Source organism: Ranitomeya variabilis, chromosome 4 (genome assembly GCF_051348905.1).
Source record: "Ranitomeya variabilis isolate aRanVar5 chromosome 4, aRanVar5.hap1, whole genome shotgun sequence".
Classification (NCBI taxonomy): Eukaryota; Metazoa; Chordata; class Amphibia; order Anura; family Dendrobatidae; genus Ranitomeya; species Ranitomeya variabilis.
In genome coordinates, this window is record NC_135235.1 from 351,901,069 (window position 1) to 351,920,154 (window position 19,086).

Here is a 19,086-nt window from a genome sequence, read left to right on the forward strand (position 1 = left end):
CATGTTCAGTCTGTGATCTATTAGTATACTCAAGTCTTTTTCACATGTGCTGTTGCTTAGCCATATTCCTCCCATTCTGTATATGCTTTTTTCATTTTTATTGCCCAAATGAAGTGCTTTGCATTTTTCCCTGTTACAAATCATTCTGTTAGTTGCTGCCCACTGTTCCAGTTTATTTATATCTTTTTGAATCCTCTTTCTCTCTACTCTAGTATTAGTTATCCCTCCTAGCTTTGTGTCATCAGCAAATTAAACATATTAAAGTGTGGTAGTTCCGTGACACACCTCATCTATCTGTGGGCTACAAAGTGTGCTTTTCAGGGTTCCATTCACCTTTTTTTTGCTGGGTGTTACCCTAGCTCTAAACAGTAAATACTATTTTGGGCTGAATTTAAAAAAAAAAATAAAAAATTACCCCATGGGGAAAAGTTTGCCACCCATACACTTAGTGTATGGGCATTTCAAGTCTAGGAGACCCGCTCCTTTAAATTGTGACATTTTTAATGAGGCCTTCCTCCTAGTGTTGAGCGATACCGTCCGATACTTGAAAGTATCGGTATCGGAAAGTATCGGCCGATACCGGCAAAGTATCGGATCCAATCCGATACCGATACCCGATACCAATACAAGTCAATGGGACTCATGTATCGGACTGTATTCCTGATGGTTCCCAGGGTCTGAACGAGAGGAAACTCTCCTTCAGGCCCTGGGAACCATATAAATGTGTAAAAGAAAGAATTAAAATAAAAAATATTGCTATACTCACCTGTCCGACGCAGCCTGGACCTCAGCGAGGAAACCGGCAGCGTTGTTTGTTTAAAATTCGCGCTTTTACTTGGTTACGTGAAGTCCCGGCTTGTGATTGGTCAGGGCGGCCATGTTGCCGGGACGCGGACCAATCACAGCAAGCCGTGACGAAATTACGTCACGGCTTGCTGTGATTGGTCCGCATCCCGGCAACATGGCCGCCCTGACCAATCATAAGCCGGGACGTCACTGGAGGCTGGACACGCGCGCTTTTTAAAAAGTGCGCATGTCCAGCCTCCCGTGATGTCACGGCTTGTGATTGGTTAATGGCGGCCATGTTGCCGGGATGCGGACCAATCACAGCAAGCCGTGACGTAATTTCGTCACGGCTTGCTGTGATTGGTCTGCGTCCCGGCAACATGGCCGCCCTGACCAATCATAAGCCGGGACGTCACTGGAGGCTGGACACGCGCGCTTTTTAAAAAGCGCGCATGTCCAGCCTCCCGTGACGTCACAGCTTGTGATTGGTTAATGGCGGCCATGTTGCCGGGATGCGGACCAATCACAGCAAGCCGTGACGTAATTTCGTCACGGCTTGCTGTGATTGGTCCGCGTCCCGGCAACATGGCCGCCCTGACCAATCACAAGCCGGGACTTCACGTAACCAAGTAAAAGCGCGAATTTTAAACAAACAACGCTGCCGGTTTCCTCGCCGAGGTCCAGGCTGCGTCGGACAGGTGAGTATAGCAATATTTTTTATTTTAATTCTCTCTTTTACACATTATTACATTAATGTTGTTGCGATACCCGATACCCGATACCACAAAAGTATCGGATCTCGGTATCGGAAATTCCGATACAGCAAGTATCGGCCGATACCCGATACTTGCAGTATCGGAATGCTCAACACTACTTCCTCCATGTCCCATCATCCACCACCACTAGAACACCAGGGTGAACATGTTCTATGCTGCTACAGACAGTCATTTTTTTGGCAAGGGTGTCTATGATCCCCATAAAAAAATGTTTAAAAAATGTACCCCCCATGGGGAAATGTTTGCCAGCCCATACACTTAGTGTATGGGCATTTTGAGTCTAGGAGACCCGCTCTTTTGTAATGGGACTTTTTTATGAGGCCCTCCTCCATGTTTCTTCCAAGGGGGATTTGGGTGTGTGCAAATTTGGGTCAAGGCGGCCTTTGCATTCAATGCATAAGGAAACTGTATGGCAGGCCCAAATGAAGACTGTGAAGTGGGTTTTCCTGTGGCCATCCAGTACCTGGGTTCAAAGGATTCTTGGGGTGCATATGACTTGATAGCAGGGCAGGCCTTGCATTCAATGCAACATTTTTTCAGGAAGCCCTCCTGTACCTCTCTTGAAAGGGGTATTGGGGTGCATTGTAATTGTTTGCAACCCAGCCACTTAATACATAGGCAATAACAGCATACGAGAGCCACTGTTTATAATGGCCCTTTAAGAATATTAATGCCGCCTGATGCCCCTCTAAAAATAGGCTTTGTGACTTTAAGAGTCCCTCCTTCATAAATGAAACAAAATGGGTCTGCTTATGTGTCACACACCGCATGGCCAGCTGAGGTTTGTTAAATGTTACAATGACATTTCAGAATGAATGTGTTTGTATTGGTTGAAAGCAAAGTTAAAGTTGAAAAACGCATTAAAAACGCTGCGTGTGAACATAGCCCAAGTGGTGGAGGAATATTTTGGTCTGGGGTTAATTATTTTGCTTTATAGACAAGTCATTAGCCTGGAAAGGATGTACCTTTACATATTTCCCAGCAAAATCCATTTTGGTTACATTTTTGTATGTTTTTGGGTGCTGTACTAATGGCTTGAAACTCTGACAACATTGCTTACAGCTGTGACCTAGGAGTCAGAAATGCTTGCAGGGGTACTTCCAGGGATGATGTTCCTGTGTCATTTGAGCAGTGTTTCCATCATTTTCTGACGTTTTTAGACCATCAGGGTATGTGTCCACGTTCAGGTTTGCTTCAGGCTTTGGTCAGGATTTTATGCAGGTAAAATCCTGACCAAAAATGCACCTGAGGTCACTGGCAGGTGTTTTGCTCATTGTAGCAACATGCTGCGTTCTGATAAAACGCACCGCATGTGCGTTTTTGCGGGAATTCCGCATGCGTTTTTTAATGCACAGTGGAGACGGGATTTCATTAAATCCCCTCCACTATGCTGTAACATCTGGACGCTGTGTTTGGGTTTCTCATAGACTTACAGTACATTGGGCTCGGTGCTTGGGTCGAGTACCCGAGTATTCCAATTTGCTCGACCCCAGCAACGAGCACCCAAGCATTTTAGTGCAGATCATGAATGTTGAGTCTGTTGGTTTTCTTAGAATGTATTGCACCAACTGGTAAATTGTTTGATATGTGGCAATATAATTTACACCAAAAAACAGTGATTAATCTTGTTAGTCATATTGTACTGCTATTATTTTGAACAATACTGTATATGCTCAATTATAAATCCAAAGGTTAATTGTGTCAGTATTAACTGCTATGGCTTTATCTTTATTCATCTACTATATAATTGTCTAAGGGTCACTTCCGTCTTTCTGTCTGTCTATCTGTCTGTCCTTCTGTCTGTCACGGATATTCATTGGTCGCGGCCTCTGTCGGTCATGGAAATCCAAGTCGCTGATTGGTCGTGGCAAAACAGCCTCGACCAATCAGCGACGTGCACAGTCCGGAAGACAATGGCCGCTCCTTCCTCACCGCAGTCAGTGCCTGCTCCGTACTCCCCTCCAGTCACAGCGCCCGCTCCGTACTCCCCTCCAGTCACATCGCCCGCTCCGTACTCCCCTCCGGTCACAGCACCCGCTCCGTACTCCCCTCCGGTCACAGCACCCGCTCCGTACTCCCCTTCGGTCAGCGCTCACACAGGGTTAATGGCAGCGTTGACCGTGGTGTAATGCACTTGGTTAACGCTGCTATTAAGACTGTGTGACCAACTTTTTACTATTCATGCTGCCTGTGCAGCATGAATAGTAAAAATATCTAATGTTAAAAATAATTAAAAAATAAAAAATAGTTACATACTCACGTGCGAGACCGCTACGTCATCATCTCGCGAGACCGCAATGCAATCTTCAGACCGGAGCGCGCGAGGAGCATCGGTAATCGGATGCTTCGATCCGGAAGCTCCAGAAGGTTACATAGTTACATAGTTACATAGTTATTAAGGTTGAAGGAAGACTGTAAGTCCATCTAGTTCAACCCATAGCCTAACCTAACATGCCCTAACATGTTGATCCAGAGGAAGGCAAAAAAAAACCATGTGGCAAAGATGAGTATGTACCGTATTTTCCGGTGTATAAGACGACTTTTTAACCCCTGAAAATCTTCTTAAAAGTCGGGGGTCATCTTATATGCCGGGTGTCGTCTTGTACGCCGGGTGCAGACCTGTGTGTATATGGTGGGTGGGGGGAATGGTCCCGATGACGAAGAGAGGGGGTGTCTCACAGGAAAGTGTGAGTGGAGTATCCCCCTATTACCTCATTGTAGCAGCGTGGGGTCTCTGTGCTGGGGAGCGGCTGCGGCTGCTCCTCTTTGTGCCGGGTGGGTGCTGCGCTGTGGGGCGGCTCCTCTTCGTGCAGCGTCGGGCCTCTGTGTTGTGGGGCATCGCCGCCACATCATAGTGCAGAGTCGGGGCTCCTCCGGCTTCTCCTCAAAGCCCAGAGGCACCGGCAGCTCCATTGCTGCGATGCGGTGGCCGCTGGGGACGGCACATGGTCAGATTCAGATCTCGTCTCCCGAGATCTCGGGACGAGATCTGAATCTGAGCATGCACCGCCCCCAGCGGCCATTTTCCCGGAGGCCACCGCATTGCAGCAATGGAGCTGCCGGTGCCTCCGGGCTTTGAGGAGATGCTGGAGGAGCCCCGACTCTGCACTGAGATGCAATATACTACGTGACTGGGCAATATACTACGTCACTGGGCAATATACTACGTGACTGGGCAATATACTATGTGGGCTGCACAATATAGTACGTGGCTGGGCAATATACTACGTGGGCTGCGCAATATACTACGTGACAGGGCAATATACTACGTCACTGGGCAATATACTATGTGGCTGGGCAATATACTACGTGGCTGGGCAATATACTATGTGGGCTGTGCAATATAGTACGTGGCTGGGCAATATACTACGTGGGCTGGGCAATATACTACGTGGCTGTGCAATATACTACGTGGGCTGTGCAATATACTACGTGGGCTGGGCAATATACTACATGGGCTGGGCAATATACTACGTGGGCTGGGCAATATACTACGTGGGCTGTGCAATATACTATGTGGGCTGTGCAATACACTACGTGGGCTGGGCAATATACTACGTGGGCTGTGCAATATACAACGTGTGCTGCGCAATATACAACGTTGGCTGCGTAATATACAACGTGGGCTTGGCAATATACTACGTGGGCTGCATAATATACAACGTGGGCTGCGCAATATACTACGTGGGCTGCGCAATATACTACGTGGGCTGCGCAATATACAATGTGCACTCCGCAATGTACTATGTGGACTGGGCAATATGATACGTGGGCTGCGCAATATACTACGTGGGCTGCACAATATACAACGTGTACTGTGTGGGCTGCGCAATGTACTGCGTGGGCTGCGCAATGTACTGCGTGGGCTGTGCTATACACTACGCATACATATTCTAGAATACCCGATGCGTTAGAATCGGGCCACCATCTAGTATTGTATAATTAAATACAGGTGCATCTTACAAAATTAGAATATCATCAAAAAGTTAATTCATTTCAGTTCTTCAATACAAAAAGTGAAACTCATATATAGTGGGGGAAAAAAGTATTTAGTCAGCCACCAATTGTGCAAGTTCTCCCACTTAAAAAGATGTGAGAGGCCTGTAATTGACATCATAGGTAGAACACAACTATGAGAGTCAAAATGAGAAAACAAATCCAGAAAATCTCCTTGTCTGATTTGGCAAGATTTGTTTTGCAAATTATGGTGGAAAATAAGTATTTGTTCACCTAAAAACATGCAAGATTTCTGGATCTCACAGACCTGTAACTTTTACTTTTAGAGGCTCAACTCATTACCTGTAGTAATGGCACCTGTGTGAACTTGTTATCGGTATAAAAGACACTTGTCCACAACCTCAAACAAACAGTCTGGAGAATGAAATTTCCATCTACAAAAGCAGTATGGTGCTTACAATAAAAGGACAAAAAAATACGGAAATAAAAAGTGACAAATATGCAAAACCGTTACAAAATGAAAGGGAGAAACTTACAGAAAAAAAAAGGCCAACTGTGTTTTATCAAGACCAAAGTCAGCGCAGCCGTCTACCAGGACGTTTTAGAGCACTTCATGCTTCCCTCTGCCGACAAGCTTTTTGGAGATGGAAATTTCATTCTCCAGCAGGACTTGCCACCTGTCCAGACTGCCAAAAGTACCAATACCTGGTTTTCACTGTGCTTGATTGGCCAGCAAACTCGTCTGACCTTAACCTCATAGAGAATCATTTATAAGAATTACTGACATTCTGATAGTGGTGCGTAATGATAGTGGGTATATTTCTAACTAAAAATGTATATACATTTATATACAGAAAAGCAGGTCATGCATCAGCCACTGACCTCAGTGATTGGCTGCAGTACTTGATATCACAGCTGCAGCCAAACCAAACAAGATATTTAAATCCCTATTTGTGTTAAGATTGATAGAGCACAAACGTTTTGTGAAAGGCAACAGCACCTTTAATGTTAATATGACTGTAATCCGTCCCAATGTGGCTGTTATAAAATGAAAATAAGCAAATAACTGAAAAAAGGAAACCGCATAATTTTAATATTGTATTATATTTTATTAATATTATATTTTATTAATAGCAGTTTTCAGTTTGTGTTTTTCTATACATAACTAAAAAGCATATTAAAAAAAATGTATACTTTTCTCCCTGGCATTTTATTGCATCACGGGTCTTCATTTAACCATTGTTTTATCTGGAAACATCTAAAAGAATACATTTTAAGTAAGCACAATAGAAAATAACAAGGTTTTAGTTGTATTGTGGCAAGAGCAAAGATATAAATTAATATAAGAGCATTACATTACATTACATTACCACTGTCCATTATTACCTGATTTATTTGAATAAAGACTGATAATGCATAAGTCAGTCCTATATTGAAAATTAGAAAGTTCTATATTTTTTTTGTTTTTACTCTTGAAAATAGTGTATTTGTTGAACTTTCTTACTGGCTGTTTTCCACTCGGAATAAAGACCTCTGGTTGGCAGGCAGTGATTTTTGCTCAAGGTCCCAAACAAATCGTCTAAGCTGACACAACTGCTTGTGAAAGGCATCACTAGCCATGGGCTGGGAAAGTTGCATGCGGAAGTTTTCACAAGGTAGAATCAATGGAGGATGATCAGTAAAGCTCTCAAAAATATCTGCTGTGAACAAAAAAAAATAGGTTACTCGTAAAACTAACAGGTGATATGCATGTATGTCCTCATTGTAAAACTAACAGGTGGTATGCATGTATGTCCTATTTTGCAGGCTGTCTACTGTAAGAACTTTAAAAAAAAAAAAAACTATCAGAACATTCAGGCTGTGTTCTCACATGGCATAAATGCTGCATTTAACAGTTCAAGCACAGTGGATGTGATTTCTTGAAAACGTATGTGAACAAGGCATTTTAAGATGCATTTTTCATTGTAGGATTCTAAGGGGAGTTTAAAAAAATGCATTGAAAAAAAGCAATTGCATTTTGAAAACAGTGCTGTACTTTCAACAAGGTTTGCATAAATCACTATCACAGGCAATTATAAGAAACTTTGTAATGTGTCTTATGAGAGAAATAAACTTCTTTCCCCATTTATCAGGCACTTCTTTCCCCTGACCCCCCATCCTCCTGAACTGTGAAAAAGCACCTCAAGTTCATCTTGATCAGAGGAGACTTCTGAAGATGTCTTATGACACAGACCATTATCATCTAATCAGGGAAGGGGAAGGAGAAGTAAGGAGCAGAGAAAAGTAAAGAAAAAAAATCTATAAGGGTGCGTGTCCACGGTCCGTAATGACGGCGCTTTGGACGGAGCGGAAAACCCGCTCCGCCCAAAGCGCCGCCCCCTTCTGTACACGCGGTAATTCCGAATGGAGCGTCGCCGCAAAGTAAACAGACTTGCTGTGTTCTAAAAGACGTGCCGCATGTCCGTAAATGCAGGGTCGCCGGATGTGTGTTCGCACGCATAGTGGAGACGGGATTTCATAAAATCCCCTCCACAATGCTGTAACATCTGGTCACTGCGGGTTGAACGCTGCGGCTGTACGCAGCGTTTAATCTGCAGCTAATCCAGATGTAATCCTGAAAGTGGACACATACACATAGCAAGTGTTTTATCTCAGATCAGAGCTTGATTCAGATCAAGACAGCTGATACCTGCTGTACAATGTCCTCCTTGTTGCTGCAACTTGTCTCTGTGAGCTTAAAGTGAATAAAGAGTAGGCAATTCCCTCTCTGTGAATTTAGTCTCCTTCCCCCCAAAAAAGTGGATTGCAAGGTACAGATAGAGTTCTAAAGAGAAAACTGGTGAGAATACAGGGTGTAAGTCACATAATGAACATAATGGAAGCTTCCCCCCTACTTTACGTAGGGAATATAGGGGGCGTCACATGGCCACACAGACTCTACAGCTAATTGGTCAGTTTCTGTTGTTAACTAAAGGTTAATAGTTGGTTATGTATGTTTAATGTTCTATTTATGAGTAAATCCGGCTCCAATCAGCTGTTTTGGCGGTCTTTTAACGGCTGACAATTGGTTGTCAGTGCGTTGCCATGCTGTCGCCGGGATATTTATGGCCATGTTATGGCAGGGTTCAATCATTGTGAGGTACCGTTTGAAGAATGAAGACCTCTTGTCTGGATGGAGAACCTGCTGCAGCAGATTATAGCGAGAGCTGGGGAGGAAGACGGTGCAGAATGGCTTAGGTCATGCCTCAGTTCAAGGCCTGTTACCTCTGCTCCTGAAGCTGTTCCTCCTCCATTGGACCCCAGCGCTGTGCCACAGCTTCAAAACCTGCCTCCGATGTCACCGCCGAGTCAATGCGGCAGCACCAGGAAGAGGAAGCCCCGGACAGCTTACTCCCCATCGCCAGCGTCTCCTCCGCTCAGCCATCCACCGCTGGAGCGCAACAGGAAGTCCCGCCTGCCTCCATCGAGAAGGTCGTGAAGTCCATCGCAAGATTCCCGGAGGCGTCATGAGGAGCAGCCGTCCGCGTCATCAGGCGCCGCCGACAGGGCGGAAGAATGTTGCGGCCGGAAGAAGCTGACGACGAGAGCGCCAATTTCAAACGCCGGCTCACCTCACCCGGCGGATTCAGGCTTTCCTTTTCCTCCTCTTTCCAGAGGTCTGCATCCTCACACCTGGGATCCCGAGTTCCTGCCTATCTCAGCCACGCAGATGCGCTCGCCTAACATGGAGGGCTCGAGCGCAGGCTGTGCACCGGAGTCTCCACTGTTATGATCCTTAGTGGCTGAGGATCACAGAACTGACGAGCTAAGTAACTGAACATAGAACGAGCTCTAGGGAGGTGGTAACTGGACTGACCGCAATCCTGATTCTAACCAAACACACTAAAGGTAGCCGGTGAACGTGCCTGAATTCCTAGACGTCACGACGCAGCCTGAGAAACTAGCTACCCCTAGAGATAGAAAGTAAGACCTCACTTGCCTCAGAGAAATAACCCCAAAGATATAGAAAGCCCCCAACAAATAATAACGGTGAGGTAAGAGGAAAATACAAACGTAGAAATGAAAACAGATTCAGCAAATGAGGCCCGCTAGTACTAGATAGAAGAAGACAGATAGGAAACTGTGCGGTCAGTAGAAAACCCTATACAAAATATCCACGCTGAGAATTCAAGAACCCCCACACAAACTAACGGTGTGAGGGGAGAAACTCAGCCCTCTAGAGCTACCAGCAAGCAAGGAAATCACATATTAGCAAGCTGGACAAGGACAGATAATAAACCAAGAAACATATTGAACACTGATGATCAAAAAATGAACAAACAGAAACTTAGCTTCTCTTGGAGAGACTGATAGCGAAGGTAGTCAAGAGAGATCAAAATAGCACTGAATACATCGACAGCAGGAAACAACTGAAAGTCCAGGTGAGCTAAATAGAAAACCAACTAGCAGATAACGAGACAGCTGATCCCAGCCACAGACCTGCAGAATGACAAAAAGAGCCACCAGAGGGAGCCCAAAGATAGCACTCACACAGTACCACTTGTGACCACAAGAGGGAGCCCAAAAACAGAGTTCACAACAGTACCCCCCCCCCTTGAAGAGGGGTCACCGAACCATCATCAAAACCCCCAGGGCGATCAGGATGAACAACATGGAAGGCATGAACCAAATCGGCCGCATGAACATCAGAGGCGACAACCCAGGAATTATCCACCTGACCATAGCCCTTCCACTTAACCAAATACTGAAGCCTCTGTCTAGAAATACGAGAATCCAAGATCTTCTCCACTACGTACTCCAATTCTCCCTCAACCAGCACCGGAGCAGGGGGCTCAACAGCAGGAACCACAGGCACCACATACCTCCGCAACAAAGACCTATGGAACACATTATGAATGGCAAACGACGCTGGGAGGTCCAAACGAAATGACACAGGGTTAAGGATTTCCAAAATCTTATAAGGACCGATGAAGCGAGGCTTGAACTTAGGAGAGGAGACCTTCATAGGAACATACCGAGAAGACAGCCATACCAAATCCCCAACACGAAGTCGGGGACCCACACCGTGACGGCGGTTGGCAAAGCGCTGAGCCTTCTCCTGTGACAACTTCAAATTGTCCACCACATGGTTCCAAATCTGCTGCAACCTATCCACCACAGAATCCACCCCAGGACAGTCAGACGGCTCCACCTGACCCGAGGAAAAACGAGGATGAAAGCCAGAATTAAAAAAAAAAAAGGCGAAACCAAAGTAGCAGAACTAGCCCGATTATTAAGGGCAAACTCGGCCAATGGCAAAAAAGTATCATCCTGATCAGCAGAAACAAAACATCTTAAATAAGTTTCCAAGGTCTGATTAGTTCGCTCAGTTTGGCCATTCGTCTGAGGATGGAAGGCAGACGAAAAAGACAAATCAATGCCCATCTTAGCACAAAAGATCCGCCAAAATCTGGACACAAACTGGGATCCTCTGTCAGACACAATATTTTCAGGGATGCCGTGCAAGCGAACCACATTCTGAAAAAATAGAGGAACCAAATCGGAGGAGGAAGGCAACTTAGGCAAGGGCACCAAATGGACCATTTTAGAAAAACGATCACACACCACCCAGATGACAGACATTCTCTGAGAGACTGGAAGATCCGAAATAAAATCCATGGAAATGTGCGTCCAAGGCCTCTTCGGGACAGGCAAAGGCAAAAGCAAACCGCTGGCACGAGAACAGCAAGGCTTAGCCCGAGCACAAATCCCACAGGACTGCACAAAGGAACGCACATCCCGCGACAAGGAAGGCCACCAGAAGGATCTAGCCACCAAATCTCTGGTACCAAAAATCCCAGGATGACCTGCCAACACTAGGGTTGAGCGAAACGGATCGTTCATTTTCATAAGTCGCCGACTTTTATCAAAGTCGGCGTCTCATGAAACCGAGCCGATCCCTGTGTGGGGTCTGCCATGCGGTACGTGACTTTTGCGCCAAAGTCGCGTTTCAATGACACTAAAAGCGCCATTTCTCAGCCAATGAAGGTGAACGTAGAGTGTGGGCAGCGTGATGACATAGATCTCAGTCCCCACCATCTTAGACAAGGGCATTGCAGTGATTGGCTTGCTTTCTGCGGCGTCACAGGGGCTATAAAGGGGCGTTCCCGCCAACCGCCATCTTACTGCTGCTGATCTGAGCGTAGGGAGAGGTTACTGCAGCTTCTTCGGAAGCAGGGATAGTGATAGGCAGGGTACATAAAGCTACAAACCGCTTGTGCTGTAGCGATTTCCTCTGTCCAACACCACCTTTTGATTGCAAGGACAGTGGAAGCTACATTTTTTTTTCCTCAGCGCTGTAGCTCATTGGGCTGCACTACATACATAGTTACATAGTTACATAGTTATTAAGGTTGAAGGAAGACTGTAAGTCCATCTAGTTCACCCCATAGCCTAACCTAACATGCCCTAACATGTTGATCCAGAGGAAGGCAAAAAAAACCCATGTGGCAAAGAGTAACTCCACCATGGGGAAAAAAATTCCTTCCCGACTCCACATACGGCAATCAGACTAGTTCCCTGGATCAACGCCTTATCAAGGAATCTAGTGTATATACCCTGTAACATTATACTTTTCCAGAAAGGTATCCAGTCCCCTCTTAAATTTAATTAATGAATCACTCATTACAACATCATACGGCAGAGAGTTCCATAGTCTCACTGCTCTTACAGTAAAGAATCCGCGTCTGTTATTATGCTTAAACCTTCTTTCCTCCAGACGTAGAGGATGCCCCCTTGTCCCTGTCTCAGGTCTATGATTAAAAAGATCATCAGAAAGGTCTTTGTACTGTCCCCTCATATATTTATACATTAAAATAAGATCACCCCTTAGTCTTCGTTTTTCCAAACTAAATAGCCCCAAGTGTAATAACCTATCTTGGTATTGCAGACCCCCCAGTCCTCTAATAACCTTGGTCGCTCTTCTCTGCACCCGCTCCAGTTCAGCTATGTCTTTCTTATACACCGGAGACCAGAACTGTGCACAGTATTCTAAGTGTGGTCGAACTAGTGACTTGTATAGAGGTAAAATTATGTTCTCCTCATGAGCATCTATGCCTCTTTTAATACATCCCATTATTTTATTTGCCTTTGTAGCAGCTGCCTGACACTGGCCACTGAATATGAGTTTGTCATCCACCCATATACCCAGGTCTTTTTCATTGACGGTTTTGCCCAGAGTTTTAAAATTAAGCACAGTTATACATCTTATTACTTCTACCCAAGTGCATGACCTTACATTTATCCCCATTAAAGCTCATTTGCCATTTATCATCCCAAGCTTCTAATTTACATAATTCATCCTGTAATATAAAATTGTCCTCGCCTGTATTGATTACCCTGCAGAGTTTAGTGTCATCTGCAAATATTGAAATTCTGCTCTGAATGCCCCCTACAAGGTCATTAATAAATATGTTAAAAAGAAGAGGGCCCAATACTGACCCCTGTGGTACCCCACTGCTAACCGCAACCCAGTCCGAGTGTGCTCCATTAATAACCACCCTTTGTTTCCTATCCCTGAGCCAGCTCTCAACCCACTTACACATATTTTCCCCTATCCCCATTACTCTCATTTTATGTAACAACCTTTTGTGTGGCACCGTATCAAAAGCTTTGGAAAAGTCCATATACACTACCTCCACTGGGTTCCCTTGGTCCAGTCCGGAACTTACCTCATCATAGAAGCTGATCAAATTAGTCTGACATGAACGGACTAGTAAACCCGTGCTGATACTGGGTCATAAGGTTATTCCTCTTCAGATACTCCAGTATAGTATCCCTTAGAATGCCCTCCAGGATTTTACCCACAGTAGAGGTTAAGCTTACTGGCCTATAATTACCGAGTTCAGTTTTTGCCCCTTTTTTGAATATTGGCACCACATTTGCTATACTAGAAGGCTCCCTGACCCTGATAGCTGCGTTGCTGTGCCTGTGTGTACGCCGCTGTGCAAAACAACTGCTTTTTTCAAAGCACAAATCCTGTTTTTCCTTCCTTTCTGCACAGCTATCTTGTGTGTTAGTCCACACTTTTGTGTGCAGCAGTCCTTTTTATAGCTGCCTGCCATACTTTTCTGAGATAACTGCAGGGAGATAAATATTGGCAAGTCTGCCTCCGTGCCATTGCTGTGTGTGGTAGCTGTCTCTCATTGTGTGGCACCGAAAACACTATGTAATACTTGGCCTTTTTTTTTTTGGGGGGGGGGGTACATTCTCCCTTTTCCAAAAAAAAAAATTAGTGGGAGATAAATATTGGCAAGTCTGCCTCTGTGCCATTGCTGTGTGTGGTATCTGTCTCTCATTGTGTGCCACCAAAAACACTGTGTAATACTTGGCCATTTTTTTTTTGCTAAATTCTCCCTTTTCCCCAAAAAAAATTAGTGGGAGATAAATATTGGCAAGTCTGCCTCCGTGCCATTGCTGTGTGTGGCATCTGTCTGTCATTGTGTGGCACCGAAAACACTGTGTAATACTTGGCCATTTTTTTTTGGGGGGGTACATTCTCCCTTTTCCAAAAAAAAAATTAGTGGGAGATAAATATTGTCAAGTCTGCCTCCGTGCCATTGCTGTGTGTGGCATCTGTCTGTCATTGTGTGGCACCGAAAACACTGTGTAATACTTGGCCATTTTTTTTTGGGGGGGGGTAAATTCTCCCTTTTCCCAAAAAAAAATTTGTGGGAGATAAATATTGGCAAGTCTGCCTCCGTGCCATTGCTGTGTGTGGTATCTGTCTCTCATTGTGTGCCACCGAAAACACTGTGTAATACTTGGCCAGTTTTTTTTTTTTTTTTGCTAAATTCTCCTTTTTCCCAAAAAAAATTAGTGGGAGATAAATATTGGCAAGTCTGCCTCCGTGCCATTGCTGTGTGTGGCATCTGTCTGTCATTGTGTGGCACCGAAAACACTGTGTAATACTTGGCCATTTTTTTTTGGGGGGGGGGTAAATTCTCCCTTTTCCAAAAAAAAAATTTGTGGGAGATAAATATTGGCAAGTCTGCCTCTGTGCCATTGCTGTGTGTGGTATCTGTCTCTCATTGTGTGCCACCGAAAACACTGTGTAATACTTGGCCAGTTTTTTTTTTTTTTTTGCTAAATTCTCCTTTTTCCCAAAAAAATTAGTGGGAGATAAATATTGGCAAGTCTGCCTCCATGCCATTGCTGTGTGTGGTATCTGTCTCTCATTGTGTGCCACCGAAAACACTGTGTAATACTTGGCCAGTTTTTTTTTGGGGGGGGTACATTCTCCCAGAAAAAAAAAAAAATAGTGGGAGATTAAGATTGGCATTTCTGCTTGAGTGCTGGTCCTGTGTGTGCCATCTGTCTCAAATTATTGGGGCACAGAAAACCTAGTGTGTAACATTGGGCCTGATTTTCCTTTCAGTGTCAGGCACCTATAAAGGTATATATAAATCCTACAGAAATTTGAGTTCACCTGATAAGTTGCTTTACAGTAACAAATAGCGTTACTTTGGTTACGTTTTGCAAGCAATGAGGAAGTCTAGTGGAAGAGGTCGTGGCCGTGGTCGGTCATTGTCAGCAGGTAATGATGGTAGTGGTGGTGGAGCATCAGGTGGTTGTGGTAAAAGCAGTACAGCACCTATGTCTCGAGTTGTTGAGCCAGGTTCGTTGTCTGGCTACACAAGGCCTCGAACGCTCTCTTTTCTGGGAGTAGGAAAACCACTTTTGAAGCCGGAGCAGGAGGAACAAGTATTGGCTTTCATTGCTGACTCTGCCTCTAACTCTTTTGCCTCCTCCTCGGAAAGTGCCAAATGTCAGAGCAGTGCATCGTCAGTGGATGCTCCCGGTCAGGAACAAGTCGCTTCCTTGTGTCCTTCACTAAAAACAACAGTGAAGGATGCGTCAGTCGACACAACAGGTTACTCCATGGAGCTCTTTACACATACTGTTCCTGGGTTACACAGTGAAACAGTTAACAGGCTATGCCCATTAGAAGTTGAATCGGACATGGAGTGCACAGATGCACAGCCACAGCCAGATTACTATGCTGTTCCTTTGACTCAGACCAGAACATTGCCCTCGCAGTGTACTGAGGCAGAATCAAAACCAGCGGAGACTATGGTGCTCCGTCACGAACGCAATACCACCGGCTTACACGGTGACACAGACGAAATTGCACACAACATAGAAGAGGAGGTCATAGATGACCCAGTTGTGGACCCCGATTGGCAGCCATTGGGGGAACAGGGTGCAGGCGGCAGTAGTTCTGAAGCAGAGGAGGAGGCGCAGCAGGCATCAACATCACAACAGGTTCCATCTACCGGGCCCGTATCTGGCCAAAAACGCGTGGCAAAACCAAAACAAGTTGGAGGACAGCGTGGCCATCCGGTTAAAGAAGCTCAGTCTGCAATGCCTAAAAAGGTATCCGATAGTAGAAAGAGTGCAGTCTGGCATTTTTTTAAACAACATCCAAATGATCAGCGCAAAGTCATCTGTCAAAAATGTTCAACTACCTTAAGCAGAGGTCAGAATCTTAAAAGTCTAAATACAAGTTGCATGCATAGACACTTATCCACCATGCATTTGCAAGCCTGGACTAACTAACAAACGTCCCTAAAGGTTGCAGCACCCTCGGCCAATGAAGCTAGTCAGCAACGCTACATCCCTTCTCTCACTGTCAACCCACCATTTCCCGCACCACCTGTAGTATCTGTGCAGCTTTCGTCGCCAGGCCAAAGCAGTCAGGGAATCACCAGGTTTGCAGTAGGAAACACTGCATGCAGGGCACCAGCAAGAATACCATCTCCAACCCTCTCTTAGTCACCCATGTCCACCGGCACCACCGCTAGTTCCACGATCTCCAGCTCTCCAGTCCAGCTCACCCTACATGAGACTCTTGTTAGGAAAAGGAAGTACTCATCCTCGCATCCGCATACACAGGGTTTGAACGCCCACATTGCTAGACTAATCTCATTAGAGATGATGCCCTACCGGTTAGTTGAAAGCGAAGCTTTCAAAGCGCTGATGGACTACGCTGTACCACGCTACGAGCTACCCAGTTGGCACTTCTTTTCTAGAAAAGCCATCCCAGCCCTCCAACAGCATGTTAAAGACCGCATCGTCCATGCACTCAGGCAGTCTGTGACTACAAAGGTGCACCTGACAACAGATGCATGGACCAGTAGGCATGGCCAGGGACGTTACGTGTCCATCACGGCACACTGGGTGAATGTGGTGGATGCAGGGTCCACAGGGGACAGCAATATTGGGACAGTTCTGCCTAGCCCACGGTCAAGGAAAGAGTTGGCTGTAGGTGTTTGCCCCCCCTCCTCCTCTTCCTCGTCCTCCTGCAGAAGTGAGAGCTCGTCCACAGACCGCAGTCACACATCCACTCCATCCGCAGATGCCACTGTTGCACACCAGGTGTGCCATTATGGGACAGCTAGTGGCAAGCGTCAGCAGGCTGTATTGGCAATGAAGTGTTTGGGCGACAACAGACACACCGCGGAAGTTCTGTCCGAGTTCTTGCAGAAAGAAACTCAGTCATGGCTGGGCACTGTACATCTTGAGGCAGGCAAGGTAGTGAGTGATAACGGAAGGAATTTCATGGCTGCCATAGCCTTTTCCCAACTGAAACACATTCCTTGCCTGGCTCACACCTTAAACCTGGTGGTGCAATGCTTCCTGAAAAGTTATCCGGGGTTACCCGACCTGCTCCTCAAAGTGCGCAGACTTTGCTCGCATATCCGCCGTTCGCCCGTACACTCCAGCCGTATGCAGAACTATCAGCTTTCTTTGAACCTTCCTCAGCATCGCCTAATCATCGATGTTGCAACAAGGTGGAACTCCACACTGCACATGCTTCAGAGACTGTGCAAACAGAGGCGTGCTGTTATGTATTTGTGGGAGGATACACGGGCAGGCAGTTGGATGGCAGACATGGAGTTGTCAGGTGTGCAGTGGTCGAAGCTACAAGACCTGCGTCAAGTCCTTCAGTGTTTTGAGGAATGCACACGGCTGGTTAGTGCAGACAACGCCATAATAAGCATGAGCATCCCCCTAATGCGTCTGCTGATGCAAAGTTTGACGCACATAAAGGAGCAGGCGTCTTCAGCCGAGGAAGAGGAAAGCCTTGATGACAGTCAGCCATTGTCTGGTCAGGGCCGTGTAGAGGACGTGGTAGCGGGCGAAGAGGAGGAGGACGAGGAGGAGGATGATGGGAATGAGTACTTTTTTAATGAGGAAACTTCTCCTGGGCCAACAGAAATTAGTGGCGTTGCAAGGCCGGGTTCTGTTTTTTTAAGGGAGAAAAGTGACGTAGATTTGCCTGTAACTGCTCCTCAAACCAGCACAACCGCAGATTTGCCAACTGGAACTTTGGCCCACATGGCGGATTATGCCTTACGTATCCTCAAAAAGGACCCACGCATTATTAAAATGATGAGCGATGACGATTACTGGTTGGCCTGCATCCTTGACCCTCGCTATAAAGGCAAATTGCAAAATATTATGCCACATGAGAACCTCGAACAAATATTAGCAACCAAGCAAGCTACTCTTGTAGACCGTTTGATTCAGGCATTCCCAGCACACAGCGCCGGTGATGGTTCTCACACAAGCTGCAGGGGGCTACAGGGCAGAGGTGTTAGAGGTGCACAGATCAGAAGTGGCGTTGGACAGAGGGGTTTCCTGACCAGGTTGTGGAGTGATTTCGCAATGACTGCAGACAGGACAGGTACTGCAGCATCTATTCAAAGTGACAGGAGACAACATTTGTCCAGTATGGTTACTAACTATTTTTCATCCCTTATCGATGTTCTCCCTCAACCGTCATTCCCATTTGATTACTGGGCATCCAAATTGGACACCTGGCCTGAATTGGCAGAATATGCATTGCAGGAGCTTGCTTGCCCAGCAGCTAGTGTGCTATCAGAAAGAGTATTCAGTGCTGCTGGTTCAATATTAACCGAAAAAAGGACTCGTCTGGCTACCCAAAATGTGGATGATCTCACCTTCATTAAAATGAACCACTCCTGGATTTCAAATTATTTTGCCCCACCTTTCCCGGCTGACACCTAGCTTTCCTATAAAAAGGTCTTGCTTGTGGACTGGTCTTACTGAGTGTTCCTATCTCTTAATTTGCAGCAGCTGTTTGTCCAGCATACAACATGTTTACACCTGCCTCAATGGGAAAACTCCCCCCACGGGGCCGTGGTCTCGCCAGTTGGCGCAAGCACCCGTTACAGTGCTGTTCGTCTGAAGAGGTGGGTGTGCCCGCTTTTGGTCGATGGCACTGCCACTGGGTCCCTCATAGTACAATGAAGTGTCTCTGGCGGTGGTGGCGCGCACCCAACGTCAGACACACCGTTGTAACATGAGGGGCCCTGGGACGGTACCGCCGGCCACAAGAGAGTTACCCCCCCAAGCTCAAACTGAGCTCTACCACGTGCAAAATTATCTCACTCAGCTCCACCAATGTTTAGACTATGCGCTGACATCATTCAATGCCTGGCACTGACAATACCAATTTGTTGACATCTATGATGCTAGTTAAAGTAGTCTGGGTCAGTGTCCT

The 19,086-nt window shown here is 46.0% G+C and overlaps 1 protein-coding gene across 3 annotated transcripts in view; it reads right to left on the reverse strand.

The window, feature by feature from the left end:
• Nucleotides 1-6,533: 6,533 nt before the first annotated feature.
• RASIP1 (Ras interacting protein 1) overlaps nt 6,534-19,086 on the reverse strand; it is a 1,394,348-nt gene continuing 1,381,795 nt past the window's right edge. For 2 of the 3 annotated variants that reach the window (XM_077250692.1, XM_077250690.1), the window contains exon 12: nt 6,534-7,219. In XM_077250692.1, coding sequence (XP_077106807.1) covers nt 7,020-7,219 — 200 coding nt within the window. In that variant the 3' untranslated portion in view covers nt 6,534-7,019. The remainder of the gene's footprint in view (nt 7,220-19,086) is intronic. The other variant, XM_077250691.1, reaches the window with a different exon arrangement.